This window comes from Nelusetta ayraudi, unplaced genomic scaffold, assembly GCF_046127955.1.
Source record: "Nelusetta ayraudi isolate G7.1 ecotype Tasmania unplaced genomic scaffold, CSIRO-AGI_Nayr_v1 ptg000011l, whole genome shotgun sequence".
NCBI classification, from domain to species: Eukaryota; Metazoa; Chordata; class Actinopteri; order Tetraodontiformes; family Monacanthidae; genus Nelusetta; species Nelusetta ayraudi.
The window spans coordinates 17,250,446-17,277,161 of record NW_027466061.1 but is presented as its reverse complement, the minus strand read 5'-3'; the positions used below and the strand labels follow the sequence as shown (position 1 = coordinate 17,277,161).

The window sequence follows — 26,716 nt, the reverse complement described above, 5'->3', positions numbered from 1 at the left end:
AGCTTTTTCGCACTACCAGCCAAGAACAACTTGCTGGTTGTGTGAACACGTCATACAGTCTTCCGGCAGAGGATCCACAGCACTGCGACTATGACTAATTAAACAGCTCCAATTCAAACACTGAGTGGTGAGTGAACAGTTAACTGTTCAGCTTTTACCCCACACCGATGTGCGTTCTGCGCTGGTGTTGCCAACGTCCCAGCAGGTCTCCGGCTGGAATCTCAAACTGATGAGGATTGATGGCAAAGCTGGCTGGCAGACTGTCGACATTTGGTGCAACGGGCCCGGAGCGTGAATCTTAGCTTGTTCTTTAATCACAGTCTCTTCTGCGCGCTAACACTTAGAGGTCAAACGTTTTTGTGAGCGCTCTCCAAGCTCTCTTCCCCCATACAATTCTTTTCACCCTCCATAACGAGCTGTGGACCCTTTCCGCCGCTAGCGCCCCCTGTGATTTGTAAAGTGACCTCCACCCAAGCAAGAATTAAAGACGATTCAATCAGAGCACAGATCCTTCCTGTGCCGTACAAATTAGAGACAGTCGACTTTTTTCTGCCCCTTTCAGATTTCATGGGTCCTTTGAGATGGCTCACCGGGGGGAAAGACTATTAAGTGTCTGTCTGCTTGTAATGGCTCTGACCCTGTAATGGCCACATTCTCCCCTACCACCTCTCCCCGTTGAACGCACATACACTTAGTTCCCGTCGTAGTCATCCCTCACGAGTGTCTAGTCGCCCTGCAAGGTCAGGGCCTCGTTGATAGATTTCCACACGCCAGCGTAACGTGTAAAGACAACCAGGGAGCCCAGCGTCCAGCCTCCGTGTCTGCGTTTAGAGCGCGAGCTCGCTGGTTAGACCTTGTGGTTAATCACACACCGAAGACAGACTTTGCCGTTGCTCCTTAGTTTTTGTTATTCCAGACAAACCGATAATCCCGTCTGTGGTCAATTAGTGTTTTGGATAATCACAGCTGTGACTAATTGGCACAGTGAGCAAGGGCTTGTTGTGGTTAATCACTATTATTGCGGCGGGCCTCGCTCCAGTTAATGGCACCTATGGTTAAAGTGTCACTCTGATTTATCATGGCGAGCCCTCCGCCGGATTCTCAGTTCCTGGTTTTTCTGCAGCTAAGACCCGCTGCGGTTGATTGGGTCAGACAGGGGTCAGGAACTCACCATTCCGGGGTCAAAGGCAACCCTTGTTTGATCAACACACGATACTTGTGTGGGTTTTCTGGAATGTTTTGCTTACTTACTGCTTATCAGAAAGCAGGAAATGAAAGGATCACAACTGAAAACAGCCCCACAATTTTTTTTTTGCCCCCTCTGTCCTGACTCAGTCGGCTTCCTTGGATATGGATTACATGGTAATGCCAGTTTTCCCCTCCAGGAGAATAGTAGTCAGGAACATTATGGCTGCATCCTGTTGGGGAGAGGGAGACTATTGTTCATGATAATTGCACTTGATCTTTGGAGGGTAGCTGGTTGAAAATCAGGGTTTGGAGATGCAGCTTTACTCTGCAAGGGTGGGAAAAAAAGAAGAACTTTTGCTTTAGATTTCCTTTTCCCCTCCAGCATTTTTACATTATTCAATAAAGAAATTGCACCAGCACTTAAGGCCTATATTTTGTAAACGGAATACTAAATGAATGCAATAAATACATTTTTAATTGTCATTATTATTTTAGCCATCATCCCCGTTGAACTCTCCAGACTTCTGGATCGTGTTATTTCACTGCTTTGACTGTTGGCTGTGCATGCCCTTTTTATTTTATTTTTTTTATCATTTTTCGCCCAGACCCCGCTCATCATTATTAAGCTGACGTTACGACGGGCCCAAACAGCGAGCTGACATTTCACTTGTCTCTGTGGATACAGGCGATTGTGGACACTGTTGACAACCTCCTGAGGCCCGAAGCTCTGAAATCCTGGAAAGACATGAATTCCACAGAACAAAGTCACGCCGCCACAATGCTACTGGATACACTGGAGGAAGGAGCGTTTGTCCTTGCCGAGAACTTGATCGAGCCGGCGATTGTCAAAGTGCCTGCGGAGAACATCAGTAAGTTCCTTTTCTGCTTGCGTGTGACACATGAAACTCTGCATACACAGTCAGTCAGCCTCTTTTGATCATGAGGAAAGCTGTTTTTATTCTCTGCTTTCTCTCCCATCTTGCCAAAATTATTTTTATTTATTAAAAAAAAAACATTTGTCTGACGTCAGGAAAAAATAATAATCCCCTCATGCACTTTATTAGCAAGATGATCTCATTCATTAAGGTCACCTTTGTGCTCTCATCTGTCATATTTCGACCGCTGTTGCTATGGTTATGGTCTCCCGGCTCAGCCCTTTTGTCTCATACCTCGCCGATTTTTAATCTTTTTCTTGCATCGTAAAATCACCTCATTCAGTGCGCACCGCAAGATGGACTGTCTGGACCTCAGGGGGGAAACAAAAGGAGGCAATTGGATGGCATTGTTCCATTCTCACGGCTCTCCGTCTGCTCTTCCCGAGCCTTTTCCATTAAGTGCTTGCAAGTTAAGCTGATAAGGACTAGTCGCCCTGGCTGTGATTAGTGCGCTGCGCCCAATACTCAGTACATCAGCTGTTTAATTGCTGCATTTTTGCACATTTTTTAAAATCTTTGCTCGGAATTGAGCTGTTGCTCGGTTTACCTGACCTCCCACCAAGAGGTGAGAAAAACGCAGGAAGGGGTCGTTGCTGCTAATTAGCACTTTGCCGAAGCCCAAATAGCTCTTAAAGGCGTAGATCAAGAGCGTGACGTGTGCAGTTGATGGGGGAAGGTGGGGGAAGGGAGGCTGGTGGGGCAATGGAGGCATTGAACACTAGATGGGGGGGATCGATCAACCAGAGAACAATTCCTCATCTCTGTCTGTCAGAAGCCATCTATCTGAGGAAGTGAGGCCGTTTTCACCCATACGTGCGTTCTCCTGACCTCTTCAGTCATTTCACACATCAAAGGGAGCACCACCCGGCAGCTGACATACCGGGGGAGAGGGGCTGCAGGAATTTGGAGGATTTTCAGAGATTTGCTCTTTCCATGCCCGGAGTTATCTGAACCCACAGGGACGGGGGATAAAAAAGGAGTAAAACCTCAATGATATTTTTGATGCTATGAATATTTGACATTCACGCTGCGGTTGGCCGCATGCTTTGCGTTTGCTCATCCTCTGTCGCTGTCCTTGTTGTTGTATGTTTTCCCCATTCCTCTCACCTCAGAGGCTTTTACAATAGCTTAGTGATATATAAGTGTGTGTGTGTGTGTGTGTTTTCTTTCTCTTTTAAAGAAATTGACTTAAGAAACTCTCGAATAGTCTTGCGTATGCGATCTTCACACAATGAAGCTCTATTTCATCCATCAATAATAATAGCCCATTTATATCTATTACGTGAAAGTGTATTTAAAGGCAATAGTCTCCGTCAGTGTTTTGCCTCTTTAGAAACCAAGACGAAGAAAATAAGTCAGTTCCCACTCTGCTCCGCTCAGGTTCCAGAAAACCATGCTGCAAACAGAGGGCTAAATACACTGTTTTTGGATGTCTGTTTGTGTTTTATGGAAGGATAATTACTCATGCAAGCCTGTTGCACTGGCACCGTAGTCAACATTGATGGAAAAAAAACATCTCACTTTCATCTCACTTTCATCTCTCTCTCTCGCTCTCTCTCGCTCTCTCTCGCTCTCTCTCTCTCTCTCTCTCTCCCTCTCTCACCCTCTCTCTCTCTCTCTCAGTTTTGGACGTCTATGTGTTAAGCACCGATGGCCAAGTTCAGGACTTCAAGTTCCCTCAGACAAGCAAGGGCGGGGCTACTCTTCAGCTCTCCTCCAACACAGTCAAAGTGAACAGCAAGAACGGTGAGAAGAACGTGCTGTGTGGTGGACTATTTATGTCTATGTCAATGAAAGAAGGGAGGCTTGAGTGCTTTATTTAAAAAACAACAACTTAAATTGAGACAATCAATACCACTTCTGGTAATTAGCTTCATTTAACTTAATGGTTAATCAATTTAATGAGTCGACAAAAAAACCTGTTATACATGTCACAAATTAGGATGCTGTATTAAGAAACAAAAGTAACGCACAACATGAAACACTGGACCTGCAAAAAAAAAAAATGAGTTCCTGTTTTTTTTTCCTCCTTGATTTTAGAGACTAAACAAGACACAGCGGTAGAGGTTATAGTCTGGAGATGTTTGCTTTTTCCCCTTTTTTTGTTGCTTTTAGCCTAACTCTTGGGACACAATAGAGTGCATGCTCACCCATGAACGCAGTGTGTTGGTTTTTGAGTTCTAGACATTCACTGCACATCAATTATCTAAATGGTTGACCCCCCCCCCCCCCCCCCAAGCCCTCCACCCCCTGCTGTGCATTTAGTGATTTTTCTAATCCTGACCGCAGGTGTGGCAAAGCTGGTGTTCGTGCTCTACAAACACCTGGGTCAGTTCCTCAGCACGGAGAACGCCACGCTGAGGGGAATGGGGGACCTGAACAAACACAACCTCTCGCTCACCGTCAACTCCCACATCCTGTCTGCTTCCATAACCAAGGAGTCCAGCCGTGTGTTCGTGGCCGACCCTGTGATCTTCACGCTGGAGCACCTGGATGTAAGCCCTCCTCCTGAGACGCCTTCAGACAGAGCTGCGCGCAAAGGCTGTTAAAATGCTAAGAGGCCGTGCAGGCTTTTGCCGTCAAGGCCGAATGCAGCACTTTAATATATCGCAGGAAAAGGGTTGAAGCAAAGGGAGAATGTCTTTCTTGCACTTGTCGCACAGTATCTGGTGCTTAGACGCTTGTTAAGTGGACTAAGAGCAAGCCTGGCTGCCTTTGTGTCACATTCTCTGCATTTATTTCTTCACCACACCATTTCTTCCCCACATACATTTCACAGTTTTTTGACAACCTCCACACGGCCGCTGCAGACGGCCCATTTCCTGCAGTAACTGATATTAAATATACAGGATGTGTTTGTGTACGATCATGCATATTGCAGCGCGCGCTCATGCATGTTCAATTGGCCGCTTCTTCTCCCCACCTCGCCACCTCGGTGTCCTGCAGAAGGAGCATTACTACAATCCCAACTGTTCCTTCTGGAATTACTCGGAGCGCAGCATGATGGGATACTGGTCCACTCAGGGCTGCAAGTTGCTGGACACCAACAAGAGCCACACCACTTGCTCCTGCAGTCACCTGACCAACTTTGCCATCCTCATGGCTCACAAGGGAAACGTGGTAAGTGCACCCCCCCACCCACCCACCTACATGTCTCGGTTAGTCGCTCTTCCGTCTCGCCGATAGATTTGTGCACATGCGGCACGAACAAGAGCGGAGATAATCAGATTACTGCCGCAGGAGAAGGTGAGGCAGGCGGAGGGAGCGGAGCGCCCTGTCACTTTGAAAGAGCGAGATTGTGCATCAGGATTGCGAGAAGTCGCGCCATTATCAGAAGTAATTATATTTTACCTGCGGTCCGTGTCTAATATTCCTTAGCGCCGCCGTCTCCGATGGAATCATGGGAAAGGCGGGCAGCCTGGAACCTGCGTTTTTCCACCTCTCTTGAAGTGGTGTCGGGACCCGTCTGGTCGCCTAGCGCAATTACAATTCAATTACATGATAAATGGCATGTGGTGCAGGGACCTTGCCGGTTATAAATGTGGAGTATAAGTTTGTGGTTTGTTTAATAATAAGTCCCAACTCATGAACTCTGTCCCCGTCATCTGTTCTAACCCCAACCTTAACCGCAGCTTGAAACTCGAGACCTGAGGCTCTGCTCGGCCTCACACCGATCCCCTGCACGGCCACCTCAACCCCCCTAAGTCCGTCACCTCACACATAGTGTATGGCAGGAGGCGGGGGTTCCTCGCTCGCTTTCAGGCCACTTTGCCCGAGAGCGATGCTCTGCACGGTCGAGACCCGCCGTTTTCGTTTTGCCTGCCAGACTTCCACGAAACGCGCTCCGCTTTAGATTTAATGCCTTTTAAGATTTTGACCTCCCACAAACCAAGAAACCCACATGTGGACGTCACATCTCATGGATTCAGCTTCTCTGTGGCATTTTTTCAGCTGATGTCACGTTCCACAACGTGGGCCCCTTAATGTGATCCATGAATGTTGGGTTTGGGTGCCAAATGTCGTTAGATTGGATAGGGTTAAGGGATAGAGCTAGCCATATTTCAATTCTGCCCCAAAACAACATTGAGACGAATCATTTTGGCACGGCATCGGGTTTTCACTCGCTGTGGTTGAGCACCGTCTTGCAGAAGACAAGAGTTTCCTCGAACATGTCATTGTGGAGTTCATGTTGACTGTGCAACGTAATGGCTATATAATGACTTTCTGATGAAAGATGTTTTTTTTCGTTGCTCCTGTCTTGTGAAAGCTGCGACTCAACGCATTTGTTTTTTCGAACTTGCCTGCCAACTCTCTTCTGAGCAAAGTCACGTCTCAAGGTCACATTGAATTTTTTCTAATACACAGCAAATATCGACTGAGGCAAAGGAATGAGATGTTTTGGACAAAGGTCAGCCATGTGATCATGTGTCTGTCTGGATCTTGAGGTTGCTGGATCCAACCATAACCTGATTGAATTACACAGACAGAAGTTGGAGTTTCCCGTCTGAAGCAAAGATCCTTGCGTTACTGCCTCAGAGACTCGCACCATGCTTTCCTTATATTAGATTAAACAGCATTTCGGTCAAAAGGTGACCAACACACACAGATGAACAACCACGGTTTCACATTGTGATGGAGAAGATAAATCTAACAGCCCCACGTCTTTGGAAGTCTTTGCAACCACGCTGTCGCTTCAAAACAGAGCGAGACATTAAAGGGATACTTCAACCAAAATTACATTTTCGCAGATTTCCTACTCATCATTATGATGAAGGAGGCTCTGCTGAGACTTTTTAATCTGCAGAACCATTATTGAGTTTCACAGAGGGGAAAGAATTCCACCCAGTGCCAAAACAGTTGAAGCCTATTGTGATCACATCGGCAAACAAACACGTGGTGTTACCTGATCGTCCTCAGGACTCCACGGTCTGATTTGTCTCGGAACAGCAACGTTAACATCATTTTTTCAGACAAAATATCCTCTCTGGCCTCTTAATCGATGCTTGTGCGCATATTAGCGTTCACACTGTTCAACAGCTCGTTCCTGAGCTACAAGATTTTTTTGAATGCTGTCGAGTGTCTGCTCCAGCAAGTGGGAGATGAGTTTTAGACTTTTATTGCTTCCATGCAGAACGGTGTTGATCCATCACAATCTTTTGCGCTTATGTGTTGTCGGGCAAATTCACTGATGCTCCCTTTAGGTTCAAACACATGAGACATTATTTTCTCTTACGATAACAATTTAATTAAGCCTCATTATGGAAATCCCTTTAAAACAAGTCTGCTCTCGAATAGGCACATTTATCAGATTTTAGCATCTTTGTACTGAGACTGTGGCAGCTGACGGTCGACCCGCGCCGTGTGTCCCCCCTCGCAGGGCGACAGCAGCGTGCATGAGCTCCTTCTCACCGTCATCACGCGGATGGGCATCGCCGTGTCGCTGGTGTGCCTCGCCATCAGCCTCTTCACCTTCTGCTTCTTCAGAGGACTCCAAAGCGACCGCAACACCATACACAAGAACCTGTGCCTCAACCTCTTCATCGGCGAGCTGGTTTACCTCGTGGGCATCAACATGACGGAGCCAAAGGTACCGTGGATTTGAGCTACATGGGGGTTTCGACTGTGGTGAATGGGTTCAGCTGCAGATATGATCTGAAATGTTGTGTAGCTCAAGCTGCTTTTGCTGCTGCTGCTGCTGCTGCTGCTGCTGCCAACTTCTATGACAGCAGTGGTCCTTTACATTTGGAGGGAGGAGAAAAAAAACACGTCCCCAGTGCATTTTTAAGGATCATTTAATGATTGATGACTCCCGGCCCCCAGTCTGTGCATGATTTCTACATCTTCTAGCTTCTAAAACTGACAAACTTCAGAAGCAGTTCTTCTGGTTGAAAATTAATGCTGCTCCCGGATGCTGCTTGCTAGCAAGCGTTTGTAGTCCAGCTCAGCCCATTAGTTGGACAGTTGGAGGACCTACACTTCAGTCCAGTGGTGCATATTCTTCATGTTTGCATTTGCATTTATTTCTGTATTTTAAATGAACTATCTTATTTCCACTTATAGGAATATTTAACTGCATAATAAGGGCTGTTTCTCTCCTTCCTCTGGGATCCCAGACCTGTATTAACTCACACTGGAAATATTTGGCGTTTATTTTGTGCAAACATCCATTCCGTAGTTGCTCAAACAAGCCGCCAACAAGCAGTGTTAAACAAATTAAGTAAATAACCTTTAAAATTGTTGCCCTTTGCTACGTAATTCCTCCCTTTGTTACTTTAGCCACAGTGCAGCTCCATGGGAAAACAGGCTGTGAACGGGCTCAGTGGAATGAAGGCATCTGTACTAAAAACATTGGATTTCGGAACATGTTTACTTGACTCTTAACCTCAGACCGACAACGCTTCCTATTAGCTTTTGGCCTGTGTTTTTTTTTCCTTTTTTTGTCCTGCTTCTCTCCTGCCTGGTGAAAGACAGAAATTCAAGAATGAATATGTTGTGCTGGACGATGGTGAAAAAGTCAAAAATATCGATCAGAGCAGAATCACCCTTGGAGTTTTCAGACTTTGTAAAGTGTCTAAGTAGGCGCAAAGTCATCTTGACCAACCTGATCTGTGTGTATAACATCTCTACTTTCCTCCTCCATCAGCTGGTGTGTTCCATCATCGCTGGCATTTTGCACTTCTGCTTCCTGGCTGCCTTCGCCTGGATGTGTCTGGAGGGGGTGCAGCTGTACCTCATGCTGGTCGACGTGTTCGAGAGCGAGTTCTCGCGCCGGAAATACTACTACATCTCTGGGTACCTCACCCCGGCTTTAGTGGTGGGCATCTCAGCAGCCATCGACTACAGGAGCTACGGCACGCAGCGAGTGTGAGTCAGTCATTTTTTTTTATCTGTGTGTTTTTTTTTCCTCAAGTAAGGCAGACACCTTGAGTTTGTACAGTGTAAAGGGAAACTTTGCACAAATCTAAAGCCAGAAATTTCATCCAATTTCTGCTTGCCTATTTTGTCCATTCAGGCTATGATGGCATTTTCTGATCCGCCTGTAACTGTTCTGCAAGCTCTGAAAAGTTAAATAAGATAACAAGAGCAGAAGAAATGCACGTTTCAGTATTGTTCATGCGTTGTATTCCCGCCGGCCAGAAGAATAGCCCATCCAACAATGATCACAAAAGCAACACATTTTTCAAGCAAACTATCCACTGCGGTTTCTTACCTTCAAAGCTTCCTATTGCAACATTGGCTGCTGCAGTCGTCTATAGTTGTATTCACGACTGTCGCACTTGTGCCACAGGGGGCCTAATTCAAAATGAATGGGAAACACTGGGTTTCATCACAGCCTTGGATTTAGTGTGAACACAGCTTAACTTGCTATACACATGATTGCAGCTCCAGACTTGGAGCCTACAGTCGATATTTTAGCTAAAGTCACGCTGTGAGACAAATCAGACCGCCGCATCATCGGGACACTTAGACGACGCCCGGCGAGAAGTATGGAGACCTTGCCCACCGTTCTCTTCCTCCGTGTAAGCCGCGCCGATTAGAAAATGTCACCAGGGCCTCCATCAGCGTGGAGGTGAGTCGTAAATGGGTGACATTTCAATTTTGGATGAACTATCCCTCTTAAATGGGCCGCATTAGTCCCCCCTGAGTTGCCCCAAAATGATCCACGCGACGAGCATCCCTCCGCTAATGACAGCGATGTCTCAAAGAGTTGCTGACCTGCGACCTCTTGCAGACTTCCAGCCTGTCACGGCTGAGGGAAGGCTAGCAAAGCCGCAAGAAACATTAACCAGAGTGCCCGCTAGCCACGCTGCGCTTTTATTCCTCGCATGTGGATAATTGCCCGTGCTGTCGCTCCAGAGTTTATGCGCTTCTCCGCTCGGCCTCCATCCCAAGCAGCGAGCTTTATGATTTAGAAGACAGCAGCGTCCCCAAATTTATAAGTTCAAGTAAACCCCCTTATTTTTTTCTGCTTTTACGGTCTTCATTCCACTACCGTTTCCCCCGCCGGTAAACACAGACAGGAGCGCGATTCGTCCCCGAGCCATCCATAACACGCTGTTGACTGTTCTGGGCCTAAAGTACACAGTCTGACGTCCCACATTTGTAGACATTTTCAGACTGTGAAGTCATGAGCCCGAGAGCTGCTGGCTGCAAGCGCGCAGCCCCTCGTGGCTCGAGGCCAGCTCTCCCTCAAGGTTAGCTTTTCTTCTCAGGGAGCCTCTGATCCCCGGCGGTGGTGGCGGCAGCGGCGGCAGCGGCGGCGGCCCGTCATCATCATCCAGCCGGAGCCGCCGATCACAGTGACACAACTTCTGTGTGGCATTGTGAGGAATTAATCGCACCGATATCTCTTTCTTTTCTTTTTTTCTTTCCGTAGGTGCTGGCTGAGGGTTGATAACCATTTCATCTGGACGTTTATCGGGCCCGTTACCGTCATCATTGTGGTAAGTTGTAATTTCTGTGCACACGCTCGATGGCTTCTCTCGTCTTTCAAAGGGTAGGCTTTGAAAAGGCGTGTATGGATTTTCTTTCACTCGGAGGCAGCCGCCCCGCCGCTTCGCTCCACCCTCCGCCGCCACCTCTCCCCAGATCAATTTGCATGAAAGGACAGTGGTCCCATTATATCTGACACGAGGACATCAGCGTCCACTATGCTATGAAATCCTCTGACATCAGAATTGGCGAGTGGCAACAACTTAAGGCTGTTTGATTCCTTCGCCGTCCGCCGAAAACTCGTCTTCCCTGCAATTGGGGAGGGAAAGTGTGTTGGGTGGGTGGGGGGGGGGGTTGTCTCCAGCGTGAAGGTCATTTGCTCGGTGGGAAAACAAGGGTGATGGTGGTGAGGGGAAGCGTACGTGGGAGTAATGAGTGGGTTGGGCCAGACAACCATTACCACAGCTCATAGCCCTGCTGAGGATCATGACACATCCCCAGCCAATCCCGGCACACCGACTTCTCCTTCTTCACCTTTTAATATTTCATGCGGCGAAATGGGTGTTCAAAAAACACACACACACACACACACACACACACACACACACACACACAGGCACACTTTGCCCTGAACAAACAGACAAGCACCCCAGTGATGTATTAATACGGACTTGCACTCAAATGTGCCCGTAAATCTGTCCGTAAGGCCGTAAGCATTCATGGAACCCCCCCCCAAAAAAAAGATGCTTTGTCAGCAGCTCCAGTTTTTATGGCGCTGGATCGGACAGACGAGCCACAGACTCCATTTTTTTTTGTAGAAAAAGAAGGAAAAGAAGAAGGAGAAGGTCCCTCGGGAGGCGAGACACGAGGCTGGGGTCCGTGTACGGCGTGCCTGGGCTCTTTCTGCAGAGTGCCTCCTTGCTCTCACTGTCCGTCTGCCTGTCTGTCTCATTGGATCTGTGTCATCTCGCCGCTTTTTAGACGCATCTCCAGGCGGAGATGCGTTCACATCCGCTCGGGCGGATGTGAACCTTCCTTCCCCCAGCTGCTGGGAGACAAAAACTCGGCACCGCTCCGAGATGTGATCTAAAAGCCTTTCAGTAATTTTATATTAAGCTCCCCGCCGAGCCGCCTGCACTGCCCGCTCACCTGGTTCCAACTAGACAAAGACGCTGGACGAGCGGAGAGGAAGGCATGGAAACCATTCCGCCCTCTTTGTTTTTTCCCTCCCGTCCTTCTCCGTAATGTGTGTTTTCCGCGCGGCAGATTGGTCACAGTCAGCCGGCGCAGGTTTGGAGTTGGAGGTTTTTCATAACAAAGAAGAATGCATATGAATTGTTGTGGGTTTCTTTTTTTTTTTTTCCTCTTTTTTCCATGGGTATATACAGCAGTGCACATTTCAAAGGTTGTGCTTGGTGCCGTGCCAAATTGAGGCACACATCCTTCCGTAACCTCGGTGGCCGCAGGCTCCGCAGTGCTTATAGAGACACATCCTGAGAGAATGGAAACCTCTCTGCATGTATGGCTTAAATCATGTAAATGTTTTTCCTGGCTTTCCTGCCTTCAGTAGAAATTGTTTCTAAAATATGGCATCGAGCCCTGATTTTTTCCTCTCCTCCTTTTTTTTTTTTTTTTTTTTTAGCTTTTTTTCTTTCTTTCTTTCTTTCTTTCTCCTCCTCTCTGTAATTTTTCTATCCAAACATATCTTTGGTTTGGACACCAAGAGATATACATTCTCGTATTCAATGACCAGTCGTACGTCACTGTAATGTCAAACACAAGAGTGGGAGAGGAGCCCCCATATGCCGGTTTTGTCGGGGAAAGGCGAGAGGGTATTGCTGAAAGTGATTTTGGACGAATGTCAGCGCAACTTTATGATCCGCGCTGAGTTATTACATTTTCTTATTCCTACTGGTGAAGTTGTGTTGGTGTTGGCATCCACTGATGAGCCAAAGCAAACATGGGTGTGAGCCATCAGCGCTGGAATGTTGCATAGATCTCATGTTTTTTGCATGTGCACTTCCTGGGTTTTTAGGTTGTTGAACGTATTTTCTTATTCTCTAAATAAAAAATGTTTTATTTCTAAACAGGATTAGATTGCTATTATTTAACTGGCTCAAATGTTTCCATCAAGGACATTTGTAGACAGAAAATTGGTCTGTTGCAAGCCACACACGGCAAGACTAGAAATAGATTAAATAACAAAAACTGCTTCATTAATGGCCCTTTCAAAGATGGCGCAAGACTTTTTTCATTTGAAATGATTAACATTTCATCATGTCGGCTTAATATGCCTTAATATGCGCTTGTCTATTCAATACAATTTTAATTTCCAAAATGTTTTATGGGTTTGATCATCTGTTGCTATGACGTCATCCCGAACAAATTCTCATAACGGGCAACTGAGAAAAGTTCCATTTCAACTTGCAATCATTCTACACAAAACCCCACTTTCAAGAGCTGCGTCAGTGAAATGTAGCTTTGGATTTAATTACACATCAATAAATCATTTCAACTTTTGAATCATTTCTTTTCTTTTTTTTTAGTTTTCACCAAAAAATGTTTTTGATTTACCTTCCATTTAGATTGAAGAGGAGCCATGAAGGTAGATTTCAAAGGCAGCCATGCCGGCAATTTTTCCAGTTTGTTCTGCCTGCTTTTCTAAATCCATCATTCGCCTCCTCTGTGTGCTCCCTGAGAGCCCAGTGGCAGCCGCACTGTCGTATGCTTGCTCCAGCTTTGGTCAACAAGGTAAAACTGATCCGTTTATTTGAGAAGAAGACATCACATAGCGTGCACGCGTGCGCACACAACGCAAACACACACAGACGGTCAGCAATGGAGTGGACGGTGATTGAGGTCTTTGTGCCCGTCCTAAAACCACAAATGAGTCAGACCAGAGCCTGTGACAGTGAGCTGCGTGCGTATCGCCTCTTGCAGTGATGAGTGTGTGTGTGTGTGTGTGTGTGTGTGTGTGTGTGTGTGTGTGTGTGTGTGTGTGTGTGTGTGTGTGTGTGTGAACGTGTGATGTGCAGAGCTGTCAGTGTGTCGCTGGTCACAAGGTGCATTTTCCGCAGCGGCACTGAGAAATTCTCGCCGCGCTGCTGAAAAAAGCTGAACAGATGCAGTGGGCCGACGATCCTGCTGTACAAATGTACATTTTGTTTGAATTCTGTTCAATTTGGGGTGTGTCATTCAACGAGGATCTAAAGTGATAATTAATTAATCAGTGAAGCCAGAATAATTACAATTATTTGTCTGTATTTGACTTCCTGATGATCTCTGCTTTTCAAACCGTGTTTCCAACTCGCTCCCTCTGGTTGATGGACTTTCCTTTTACTCTTTATGCACTCTCTGCTTTCCGGGATGCTGTTTTTTTTTCTTCTTTTCTTTCTTCTCTTTTTTTTTTTCTCCCCATCTGACTATTTCCCGGCCGTTGCCGCAACGGCGAGGGAAACCGGACGCCCGTTTAAGTGCAGCCTGTAAAACCGTGATCCGCGTCTGTTTTGACAGGTCAATGTCGTCTTCCTGGTGGTGACGATGTTCAAGATGGTGAAGCACTCCACCTCCATGAAACCCGACTCGTCCAGGCTGGGTGGTATCAGGTGAGGGGTGTCACTCTGCCAGATTAGCTGGCTGCTGCCTGTGTCTGCGTGTGAGTGAGTGACTGCGTGAGCTAGCTGGTGTGTGTCTGTCCACAGAGAGATCAGTCAGAAAAATAATATGCGCCGTTTCTGCTCCTTCCTGTTTATTTGATTTCCCCGAGCAGGCCGGTGTTTTTGACTTTCAGATTTTGCCGCCTGTTAAAATAATTTCTGTGATTCCAGGATTTGCGCAGCGTGCTGAGATATTGCCTTTTTCCTCCCTTAGTCTTTCATAACTGCTCCTGACCTTTCGTTGCTGTGTTGGCACACTTGACAAGCTGCCTTGGAAGAGGTGCTCCGTCGGCTGCCTGCTAGATTTAAAGATGGTAAAAATGGAACAAATAGCAGCCCACCGGCCTCTCATCTCTCCAGTTGGCTGCGCCTGCTGGATGGGAAAAGTTTCCCTCTGACACTTCTGCACCTGGATTCTTGTTCAGCCACACGTTTCAGGGCAGGTCAACATATTTTATGTGGGTGCGTGTTTTTCTTTCAGGCAGCCACTCAACCGAGCTACCCATGCAGAAAAAAAGCCCTAAAAAAACAGCTCAGCGTAAGGTTCTGTTTCTGCACGCACCAAGCCAAATTAATGGGTTACGGCAAGAAGTCAAAACTCATTAGCGGCTAATTATGATTTGCCTTGAATCCGATCAGGGTCAGTTGTTTTTTCAAGTAGTCTAAACTCAAAGTAATTGGTTTCACGGGCTGGTTGTTGCTGCAGAAACAGCCCCCCTACCAAAAAAACTACTCTACAAAAAAGCACCAAAAGCTGGGCAGCGGTTGCAATTAGCTGTTGCCCCCTCATGTCATCTGTTGATGCCCACACCCCCCTCCTTCCCTTACCGGCGCGCGCCGGCCTCGTGTCTCTCAGGGCGGCTCACTTCTCTCTCCCGCATCGATGACGACGGGCCGCCGTCATTGGAAGTGACTGCGAAGTGATCCTGTTTCCTCTAGGCTTTCCTGGAAGCGGCGGCGGGAAAACCTGTCTTGTCAGCGTTCTCTGTTTCAGACTCGGAGGAAGAGCGCCGGGATGTTTCTTGAACTGTGTCGAATACCAAATGTCCATGCATTCTCAGGCCTTGTTGCGTGTATACGCACGAGGACGCTCACGGAGCCGCTGTCAGGGAGGAGAAGTCGAAAAACGCTGGTTTTTCTTTTGATTGATCTGTTGGTTGTTTTTTCTTTGCTTTTTTGATGGAAAGGGGCCGCTGTCTGGAAGAAGAGACACATCCGGCTGAACAGTCGACAGCCGCCGCTGCTGCTGCTGCCGCTGCTGCTGCTGCTGGTGGTTCTTTGCTGTTTCACTGATTAAGTCGTTGCTGTTGACTTGCTCCCTGCAGGTCGTGGGTGCTGGGAGCGTTCGCCCTCCTCTGCCTGCTGGCCCTGACGTGGACCTTCGGCCTCCTCTTCCTCAACGACTCCTCCATCGTCATGGCGTACCTCTTCACCATCTTCAACACGCTGCAGGGGATGTTCATCTTTGTGTTCCACTGTCTCCTCCAGAAAAAGGTAGGACGGCTCCCGCGGCTCAACGTCTATCGCCCAGTAGATGCGGCGGCGGCGTTTTACACGAGCAAAATTCAGAGCCATTTGGCTGAAAACGGCACCCGCGGCTCAGGAGGAGGATGATGGGAGATTCGTGCGAGATCAGCGTTTTGTTTTCATTCGCCTTCACAAACCACAGTGTTGCCGCGGCTCGCTAGTCTCTCCCCGCTGCTCCTCCTGCAGGTGCGTCCGTGTCAATATTTGCTTTTGCGGCCTTTCCTGATATTTGCGCCTGTGAGAGAGTTATTGCAAAGTTTGTTGTCCCCGCCGTCGCAGATGTTCAGTGTTAGCTGCTGTCAGCTGGATGGCATTTAATAAGGATTTGGGGGAAGGAGAGGGGAGGATTTGTGTCGTCCCTGGTGGGGATGGACAGGTTTGCAAAGAGGAGGAGGGAGGAGGAAGGAGTTCCTCACGTGCACTGGTGCACTTGGTGGGCCAAATGTAAGTACACTGCGGGCCAAATTTGGCCCACGGGCCAGAGTTTGACACCTGTGGTTTAGGGCGTGTGCCATTAACTGTCTGGGTGACTGTAAGTGGTGTCGGGGGTGGTGGAAGGGTGTGTCTCCCAGGGCAGACTGCGTGTTGTCGTGTGTCACTCCTGTGTGTGTGTGTGTGTGTGTGTGTGTGTGTGTGTGTGTGTGAGTGTGAGTGTGAGTGTGAGTGTGAGTGAGTTCAGCATCGCCCTGACCCCTTTGTTCCTCCGCAGGTCCGCAAAGAGTACAGCAAGTGTTTCCGCCAGTCACAGTGCTGCGGCGCACTGCCGCCCGAGGGCCCTCACAGCTCGGCCAAGGCGGCCACGTCCAGGTCCACAGCCCGCTACTCCTCTGCCACGCAGGTACAGCGCCACGCAGTCGGTTTGATTTCAAGGCGCTGTAGCACCGTTTGACTGTGGTTGTTCCAGGAATAATCTCAACAGATAATCCAGGCTCAGATCGCCCACCAGAAGTGCATACGGCCCCAATCTTGCTGCGGTCCAGTCATTTCAATGCAGTTTTTGCATTGACTGTAACTCACCTGATGCACCAGGACACATCAGCCAATCAAAACGAGGCGAGACTCACTGGTTATAAACTACTTTCTGGGGATTTTATGGCCTTTACAAATATAGATTTTAGAAAGACTAAAGGCTTAAAGAATCTACAAGCAGGCGTGTATTTTTGTATTGCGGTCAATGAGAAAGATGCTTTTTGGGCTGTATGCGGATTTTGGCTGCAGTACCTCGAGTGGCCACTGGGAAAGATCACTGCATGTTGTCAATCCAGAATCCAGTGGTGAAAGTGCATCCGTGGTCCAGCCTGAATCCTGCAGCCGCTCGTCTGCGGTGAGAACACAGCTCACTCTCCGACCAGAACAAATAGCCTGGACGTGTTTGGTGCCAGATAGATCTCATGTCAGTGCAGACAAAATGCACTCTCACACTTATTTATTGATGTCTTCTCGCAGCGACGGTCCAGCAGAACGCTCAGAGCTCCTCTCTTCTGTCTCGCTCGCTTAATAATATCGGCCTGTCGCTTCACTTTTTGCGAGATTTTTCGTTTGTCCATCCGCCCAGTTGTCGATCTGGCATGTTGCCTCTTCGCTGCACCGACTGAGACCCGCAACGCATTCTGTTGTTGACTGCATTGTCATGACGATGTACCGCGATGCAGAGTGCTGCTAGCACCCATGAGGCGGTGATGTCAGGGTGCCGGGAAAGTGCTACGAGAGTGTGCGCTGCAAACAGCTTGGCACTAACAGCGTGTGAACACAATGCGCCCCCCAAGGAAATGTTCGCATAGGCTCAGGGCAAATCATCTTGTTTCGTAACACACCTCCAGGTGTGAACGCACCCTCAAGTTATTTCACAGTTAATTGTGTGTCAGGGAATTCTACGACGTCTGGAGCTGTTTAGTGTGCGTGTCCGTCTTCTTCTGACTTTTTTAAGTGATGCCTCAGTTAATATTAATACCCCATAATAATACCCCCCCACCACCACCCCAAAGAAAATCAAAAAACAATGCAACAATTAGAAAATACCACATCTCGTCTGGCTGAAGTTCCAACAGAGCTCGGCACTCGGCGACGCTCATCCAAGTTTTCGCTGTGACCCAAGCTGTGACACAAGACGGTCGTGTGTCCGAGGGACACTCGGCCAGGTTTTAGGAATCAGAAGGTCTGGCGACAAAGTTTTACAGGATTTTTACTAATAGCCAGGATGACCAGTTTTACGAGTGAACTTTTGACTCACCTCCTCTCCGGTATAAATTTTCCCCTGGTGGCCCGTCTGATTTCATGTTTGTTAGTCGTGCTTTGTCATCCAGCTCCTGTCATGTAAAAGGACTTCAGCAAAATCTCTATTCTTGTGCATTTTGTGGCATGAGTCAACTATCAACAGCAATCAGAGCAGCCAGTATGTAGCAGTAAAAAAAAGAACACACACTCTTTAATAGTTGCTTTTTAAATTGTTCTCAAACACAGTCAAAGAGAATTTCAGTAGCTTTCTTTATTGCCAATTATCATTCATTCCTTTGGCGCTAAAGATTATTTCTTTGGCTGGGGGCCAAACTGCTTTGGGGTTGGTGGACATAAATTCTGCTTTTCTTGGGAAAATACGTCTTAGAATAAGGTTCTGCTGAGATTAAATATTTATTTTTAAATGTCCTCGCTCCTGCCATCGTCGTGGGCAGAGAGATTCTATCTGAAAAAGGAAAGAAAACTGGGAATTTTAGAACAGCTGAGAAAATATTTATCAAATGGATACTAATCTAATCCGTTCTATCTTAAGAACGCTTCTAGGAATCTAGCGGCGCGCTCCGCCTCGAGTATCCGCAGCGGGCGCTGCGCGGGGGCTGATTTCTCCAATTACAAACTGCAAGGTCTCCGTTCCGCCATCGATCCCATCGATCATCCCCTTCCATGTTTTACCGCAGCGCAGCCGCGACTGCCGGCGAGCGCGTTGTTAGTAGAATCTGGTGTACCAATTTAGGTCTAAAAAAATGAACCCGTGTAGCCACTCAATCCTCGGGGACGGATGCCTTTTCATAAACAGACGACGGCGTGTTGAGCCCTGATCAATGGCTGCTTTTCTCTCCCGCGCAGAGCCGCATCAGGCGGATGTGGAACGACACCGTCAGGAAGCAGTCGGAGTCCTCCTTCATCTCGGGAGACATAAACAGCACCTCCACACTCAACCAGGGTAAGCCACGTTCTCATCTGCCGCCGCCGCCGCCACGCAGGAGGCTTAAAACACATTCATGCAGCTTACATGCGTTCAGCGCCGGCGAAGTGGAGAGAAAAACAATGCCGGCGCTCAGAGTCGTGTTGGAAAGATAAGAAAGAAAAAAGAAAAGGAAAGAAAAAAAAAGCCCAGCCTCAAAGTCTGTGAAGTCCTCATCCCGAATCAAAGAGGGGGGGCGGGAAATGGAAGGGAGGAAAAGAAGTTGCATATAAAGTTACTGATGAGGACTGCAGTTGAAATCCTAACGACCCCGGCTGGAGATGCCAAGCGAGCGGCGGCGGCCTCCCGACTAATCCTGGCTGCCGAGTGATGCTCAGGATGTAGGCAGGGGTTGGAGGGCGGGAGATGATGAGCAAAGTCAGGCTGAGGTCAGGACAGATTTCAGGAATTGGTCCTGGCGCAGCCAAGCTCCCACTGTGACACTGCATATTTGGCCAGGGTTAGAAATTAGATTTTTTTTGTAACCCACATACTCGAGTGTTTTTCAGCAACGCCCCGACCGACCGGCCGGCCGTCCAGCAATACTCATTACATTGTGGAGGATTTATACTGATGATGATAGTGGCACCGTATTATTCACGGCAGGCCACTCGACATGTTTTGTCTGGTGTCGCGACTGGTTGACTTTGTTTAGATGAATTTGTCTCATGTAAACACTGGAGCTGATTGTGTTGCTCAGCTTCGGTCAACACTTGAAGTTGTAATGGTGTTTGTCAGTTACATTGGCCGACTGTTTGGGTAATGGGCTTTGCTTGGAGCGGCGTTTCTATGCCTCCTTTGTCCGCACCAGAAGGCAGCCTGATTGCAGGCAATAAATCTTTTTTTTTTCTTTATTTCTTGTTCTTCTCCTTCTCTTCGCCGTGTCAAACGCTGGACCTCGAATGTCGGCGTTTGTTTATGTCAACAGCGACACTGCGCACCACCACAAAACCATAGAGTGCAATACCTCAGTCTCTTTTTTTCCCCTCAACTGTTTCCCCCCTTCCTGATTATTTTCTCCCACTCTCTCTGTCTCTCCCTCTCTCTCTGCTCTCTCTCTCTCTTCCTGTTATTTCAGGGATGACTGGCAACTACCTCCTAACTAACCCTCTCCTCCGAACCCACGACACTAACCCCTATAACAACCTGCTGGCAGAAACCGTGGTCTGCAACACCCCCTCTCCACCGGCCTTTCACTCCCCAGGTGCACGTCCACCTTCCACTCGTACAATACCTACATTCCTGTGTTTTGTTTGTGTGTGTGTGTGTGTGTGTGTGTGTGCGTGTGCGTGTGCGTGTGTGTGCGTGTGCGTGCGTGCATGCGTTTGTATGCAAAAATGCCTGACATTTTGAAAATTGCGCTTCCTGTGACGAGTGAGACGAAAGCATGAATGTCTGAGCGTGTGTTTAGATATATGAAAATAAGCTATAAAGCTTAGCATTAAAACTGGAAACGTTCATCTTCACTTTGCAAATTAGTGAAAAACCAGATGATCTGAATTGTTTTCATCAGCTTCAGTAGCTGGCTGAGCTCGGCCACCTTCCAGAACCTTTTGAAGTTGTGCAGTTTAAGGTGAAAGAGGAGCACACAATTGTTTATGAAAATTTATCTGTGAGCTTTAAAAAGTGAAGGCCAGATTTTGTCAATTTTAGATCATATTTTTGCAGCTTAATATCAGATCTAATGGACATCAATCTTAAACAGAGTCCTTAGAGAGACCCGCATTCATTAAAAACATTGCGGTTGGGACTCGGCCTGCATGGAACAAGTTGTTAATTCTGCAAACAGCCTCTGCACCTCAGCTAGTTCAGAAGTCAGGGGATGAACTTTATGCAACCTTACCCCATCGCAAAGACATATCAAAGAAGAAAATGAAAAAAAATGAAAAAACTGCCATTTTCATCAATTGCACTTCTGAAACCCTCCTGTATTCTTGGACGTTGAAATCCGCACGTTGTCTCGAGTTTACTTCCAATTAAGCCGCTTTAGAATATGTCAGTGTTTATGGTGACCCAGTTCTTCGCTGGCAGAGCAAAGGAAACCAAATCAAAGACGGGGAGGAGGAAAAAAAAGAGGGAGGAAAAAAAACAGAAGCAAATGACGCAATGCGGGCAGAGACATAGCCCTCAGATATTCGCAGGCATTTGATGATAAAAGAGCATATATGAAAACAGCAGCGTGGCAAACGTGCGCGAGGAGGCAGCGCGCGCTGCCGAGTCGGATGGTAACCTGCTGCAGTCACTGGCGCGCTTGTGTTGTTGCGCGAGCTCACTTACGGCTCAATGAGAGCACTTTGCACAGAGATAATGAAGGCGAGTCAGAGCCAAGCAATAAATGCGTGCGGAATGAAACAGGAGCGCCGGCTGCCGCTGCTGCTGCTGCCGCTGCCGCTGCTGCAGCTCAGCAGCACATTCTTTCAGCAGCGGCTCATCGTTTGCCGCCTTAAAATATCCATCGTCGCAATCACTGATTGCGAGCCATAACGGCGAGGGCCGCCAGAGACAGATTAAGGCGAGGGTTTGTTTAATGAGCGGGAAATTTCTCAACGTCATTTCCAAACATCCCCTTCACCTGTGGAAAGAGTTTCACCCCACCCCCACCCCACAACCCCACACCACCGTCCCCCGAGGCCAACTGCAGCTCAGCTGTGATCAAACGGCGACTTAGAAGCGGAATCAGAAAAGGGAAAAAAATAGGAGTTAACATACGGAAAATAGTTTTGCTGGTGGGGGTAAAGGTGGGGGGGGGAGGGTGCGGGGGCGTCGGGGGTAACAGCATGACACACGAATGTCACAGCGCGGTGTGAAAGCACGCGGAGGGCTTTGTTCTGCTAAAGTCATTATCCCCCTGCTCCTGGAAAAGGATGATGGTGTCGTCTGTTATAAGTGTATTAATGCTAAGTAATATTCTGCAGATGTTCATCCCAGGCTGTAAAAAATCGGAGGGGATAACATCTTGGACGAGCCTCTGCTGGAACGCTTCCCAGAGTGCAGCTGTCGCCGTGTCCACTTGAATTGTGTTCACGCCATCACACACCATCGCCGGGCCTGGTACACAGTACCTGTGTGCATTTGTGATTTGAGGGGGGGGGGCGTAGCTCAGGCGTAAACAAATGCACATCTAACAGCGACGGCGGATGAATTCTTTTGCGCGTTCGTCCTCTTTTATTGTCTGATTAGAAAAAAGAATATTCCCTTTTGTGACACACGTTCCCTTTAAAATGAGTGACTGCAGCCCCCCCGTCTCTCTCTTCTTTTTTGTTTGCTTCAGTGCGTGCAGAGTCTGCCTTTGACAAAGCACCCCCTCCACCCACCCACACTTCCCACCACAGCCTTTCCTCTAAAATGTCAGCCTCTCACTCTCAGGCTGGCGCTGCACCCTGTAAACAACAGAAAAATACCCTCCACTCAAACAAGCCCTCCCCCTTTTTTCTTTTTTTACTCCTGGTTCCGTTGTAACTGTGGCCACACAAAATTAGCCCACCTTCCTGTGTGTGTGTGTGTGTGTGTGTGTGTGTGTGTGTGTGTGTGTGTGTGTGTGTGTGTGTGTGTGTGTGTGTGTGTGTGTGTGTGTGTGTGTCACGTACGAATGATGGATGCACACGTCTGAAATGTAAAAGAAATGACGTGATGGGGAAATGTTTCTGTTCCTTGAACAGACTGTGCTTGCTGCTGAACCCTTTCACCTGCTGTTGTCGAGGATTCAGTCGTCCTTGTTTTGTTCCCTTTTTTTTCTGGTCAAAAAAATGCTGAATTTCATCGTCCAGTCACCTCCGACCAATGTGAGCGGAGCGTGACATGGCCCCTCTACGCCCTCAAAAAGATCAAATAAATGAATAAATTCCAAAATGACACTTAATTGCATGGACAAATCCAAAGATGGACGGACTGAATCCAGGCCGACGAGACGAGCTTCCACTTTTGTCTTATTTCGGTGATTTTGTTGTTTCTGCTGCAATTGAAAACGGGCATCTGTTTTACTTTCTTTGCACATCAGCTGTTCTTAGGCCAGATAGCCTGAGCAGACACACTTGATGTGAGTGGTAGCAAAGTGAGTCGTTGCACCGTGCCTGTGTGTGGTGGTGTGTGGGGCTTGTCGCTGTGCTCGTGGTGCCCCAGTGCCGAGAGGCGGCCGGCCATCTGTGTTTCCACCTCGCTCCTCTGCCATGCCTTCTCTGTAGCAGGTGCAATGTTTTCCTTTCATCGCCGTTGTCTCAACACTTCTTCACCAGCTTGTGCATTTTAATATATACCAGTATATATTTTACATCCATCTTATCCCCTCGCCCTTTTTTGTGTGCTGCTGCTGCTGCTGCTGCTGCTGCTGCTGTGTTGCTTTTGCATCGCCTACTGTGCAGTGTCTTGCCGCTTTTTTCGACGTTCTTTCCCTTTGGTTTTCCGAGTCATGCTTTGTTCTCATTTCTCCAATATTGTTCAGGATAACCCCGCAGATTGGCCTCAACAATTATTCAGCCATGATGAGGATCGGTGTGATGGGAAGCTAATTAGATTCTTCTAAGACTTTTTTAAAAACTTTCTATATTAGCATAAAATTAAAATCCAGCCACAGATCAAAGAGCAAAAGGAAAAAAAAGGATAAGACAAAAAGAGAAGTGTCCTGAGCAGTATCGTGTTGTGTGTGAATGATGTGGCGGAGGCTGTTTTGTTCCTATAGAAAACCTAAAAAAAAGAAAAAATCAAGCGAGAAAGAAAAAGACGATTCCTCACTGGCTCTGTTTGACCTTCCTTGCAGGACAGCACTCCCTGAGTAACAGCAGGGACATCAGCGCCATGGACACCCTCCCCCTCAACGGCAACTTCAACAACAGCTACTCCCTGCGCGACGACGACTACGAGGCTGTGGGGGTCCGAGGCCCGGTTGAGCTGGGGGGCCTCAACCTGGGCGACGCCGCCTTCGAAAAGATGATCATCTCTGAGATCGTCCAAAACAACCTGAGGCCCCGCGGGGCCACCAAAGGAGGCCGCGAAGGCCCGAGGGAGCGGGAGCACCGGGCGGCGGCCCAACACGCCAGGGTGATGGCGGACAGCGAGGACGACGCCATCGTGGCCGATCACCCCGAGGCCCCGTCCCCGCCCAGGGGCAGCGGCCGAGGGGGGCACGCCACGCTGGAGCTGCTCCTCCACCCCCACCACAAGGAGGCGCTGGAGGCCCCCCTGCTGCCCCAGAGGACTCACTCCCTGCTGTACAGCGCCCAGAAGGCCCCCCGCCAGCCGGAGGGCCCCGAGACTGTGGCCCCGCAGGAGGCCCCGGGCCCCCGCACCCCCCCCAGCAACAACAACAACAACAGAGACTCGCTCTACACCAGCATGCCAAACTTGAAAGACTCGCCCTCGTCGTCGCCGTACCCCCCGGACGAAGAGGAGGAGGACGAGGAGGCGGTGGAGGAGGAGGAGGAGGAGCAGCTCTCCCCGTCACCGGCCCGCAGCGACGGCGAGGACGCCTACCACAAGAGCATGCCGGAGCTCGGCGAGGCGCCGCCGCCCGTCTCCTACTACCACATAAACCGAGGGAGCAGCGACGGCTGCATCATCTCGCCCAACCACGAGGACTCGGCGCAGGAAGGGGAGGCGGCGGGCGACGGACAAATGCAGCTCATCACCAGCCTCTGAGCACGCAGCAGGGCCTTTATTTGCACACGTTTGCCACAGACGGCTCCCGTCCCCCCCCCGTCCCCCCATTGATGTCAAGAGAGCTGGCCAGTCCGTCTCCGCACGCCACACGTCCTTCCTTCCTGTCAGGGCAGGAAGTGAAATGTTATTGGGTCGGGGAAGGGGGAGGGGAGAAATGGAAAAAGGACTTTTTTCTTTTTTCTTTTTCTTTTTTTTTTTGCACACAGATCTCATTAACACACAAAACACGTCCATCCGAAGCCACACAAGTGTGGACTGTGAAAGCCGCGCTCTCGGACTCGAGGAGGTGCAGAGAACAACACACGGGCCACTGTGTCACAGATAAGTCTGGAAGTTCTGCTGTTCTGTACTGTTGACGAAGAAGGGATTTTTCAAAAAAAAAAAAAAAGGAAAAAACAGAAAACAAAACTGCGTCACCCCTGCGATTCTTTTCCCGCCTGCCGCCCGCCGGGACTTGGGCAAATCCGGGGTCTTAGTAGTCGCGACGTACAGAACTAAAACTATTGTGGCGCCTCTAAACAGTGAGGACTGTATAAAGAAACCACTAATTCAGACTCAGGCCTTATATTTTCTCTATTGCACATGTAATTGTTGTCAAAAGTAACAGCTAAAGAAAATATATTTTGCTGTACCACTAGTGTAAAAAGTCAATAGAAAAAGAAAAAAAAGAGGGAACCATCCAGTAGTTACGCCCTTTCAATGTTATTAAGACTCTACAGACAAGGTTAATCAAAAATGGTGGAAATGTGCTTTTTTTCCTCTCACAGTTGACTCGTTGTAGTATGTTTGAATATGAAAAACAAACCAACAAAAAAAAAATACATTTTGAGAGATTTCAGCCCATATGGAATCATGCTCACGTCTCTGCTTGTGAAGTGCTTCTTGCTTTCATGAATGATGAGGGTTTTTTTGTTCTTCTGTTTTTTTTGTTCTGGGCTTTTTTTGGCAGTAGTATTATCTGTTAACACCAAACCATGCACAGAATCGGGAGTGAATTTCGAAAGTTGTGTAATTTATTTTACTTGAAAGGAACCGTCAGGTTTGTAGACTTCTGTTGGTGTCAATGCGATGTGAGTGCAGTTTTTGTTCCGGGGACCTTGTTTCATCCTTTGACACTAATTAATTTATTGACTAAAACTTTTTAGAGAACAAAAAAAAAGGAACGTGGTTGTGACAATTGTTGCAGAACTGATTTGGTTCATTTTATTCCTTTTGTAAGAACCCATCATCAGCTGGTATTTAATTCAATTCCTGTTTGATATCAAATAAATGTGAATTTTTTTCTTGTTCGCAGTTGTCTAGCCGCTCATTGGTGCATTGTATTATTTATTCCCAAAATGATGAAAAAGGAAACAAGGCCAGAGATTCCACAGTTATGTTATTACCAGGCTGACTATAATATTCTATTAACGCTCCAACAGGACTTACTCAGTTTTGTCTGTTTTTGAACAACAGAACCATTTTCCAGGGTGGATTAGCACACATTTTGTCAACCAGCCAACATGTACGGCTGCAACTAAACAAACTATGGTGCCAACATTTGTATTGAAGGAATAGGTCACTGTGCTGTACATGTCCAGTCAAATCATGTTGCATTTTAAACATTTTAGAACAGGTCACACATATATTTTTATTTTTCTCTATCTCTTCCAAATATATATACAGACACATACACACACACATATATATATACATACATATATACATACATATAATGAAAACAAAAATGACTAAAATTGTTTTTCTAATGTTGTTAAGTGTGGTGCCCTTTATTTGTTATGCTGTTATTCACAGGAGCTCTATCTGCATCGCCTACATTTTCGCTTTTTGTACTCCCTCTGCAAAATTAATTTGTCTGCATGTGATCATTTGTGCGAAAAAGAAAGGGGGGTGGGGAAGAAAAGTGAGTGTTGGCTCAGCTGGTTATGCAGACCCATGACAAGGGCGTGTTGATGATCGCAAGCTTTGATTTACTCACACACCTGCCACACAGCAAAGTTGAAGTCCCTCTGCTTTCACCACTCATTGACATAAATAAAGATGTCTCTGCTTCCTCCCACTGTTCAAAAGCAGAGCCAAAACATCCCCCACACCAGCGCATGCGATGATGTCATTTGGCGCCGGAG

General features: G+C 47.8%; 1 protein-coding gene across 8 annotated transcripts in view; it reads left to right on the top strand.

Moving 5' to 3' along the window:
* adgrl2b.1 (adhesion G protein-coupled receptor L2b, tandem duplicate 1) overlaps positions 1-25,879 on the top strand; it is an 89,648-nt gene extending 63,769 nt beyond the window's left edge. For 2 of the 8 annotated variants that reach the window (XM_076021510.1, XM_076021511.1), the window contains 13 exons: positions 1,874-2,057; positions 3,747-3,869; positions 4,413-4,618; positions 5,070-5,243; positions 7,501-7,710; positions 8,767-8,987; positions 10,501-10,567; positions 14,070-14,161; positions 15,538-15,706; positions 16,449-16,577; positions 18,821-18,917; positions 20,017-20,142; positions 23,692-25,879. In XM_076021510.1, coding sequence (XP_075877625.1) covers positions 1,874-2,057; positions 3,747-3,869; positions 4,413-4,618; positions 5,070-5,243; positions 7,501-7,710; positions 8,767-8,987; positions 10,501-10,567; positions 14,070-14,161; positions 15,538-15,706; positions 16,449-16,577; positions 18,821-18,917; positions 20,017-20,142; positions 23,692-24,569 — 2,676 coding nt within the window. In that variant the 3' untranslated portion in view covers positions 24,570-25,879. Of the gene's footprint in view, positions 1-1,873; positions 2,058-3,746; positions 3,870-4,412; positions 4,619-5,069; positions 5,244-7,500; positions 7,711-8,766; positions 8,988-10,500; positions 10,568-14,069; positions 14,162-15,537; positions 15,707-16,448; positions 16,578-18,820; positions 18,918-20,016; positions 20,143-22,935; positions 22,990-23,691 lie in introns of all 8 variants that reach the window. The other 6 variants (XM_076021513.1, XM_076021514.1, XM_076021515.1 and 3 more) reach the window with 5 other exon arrangements.
* Positions 25,880-26,716: the final 837 nt, after the last annotated feature.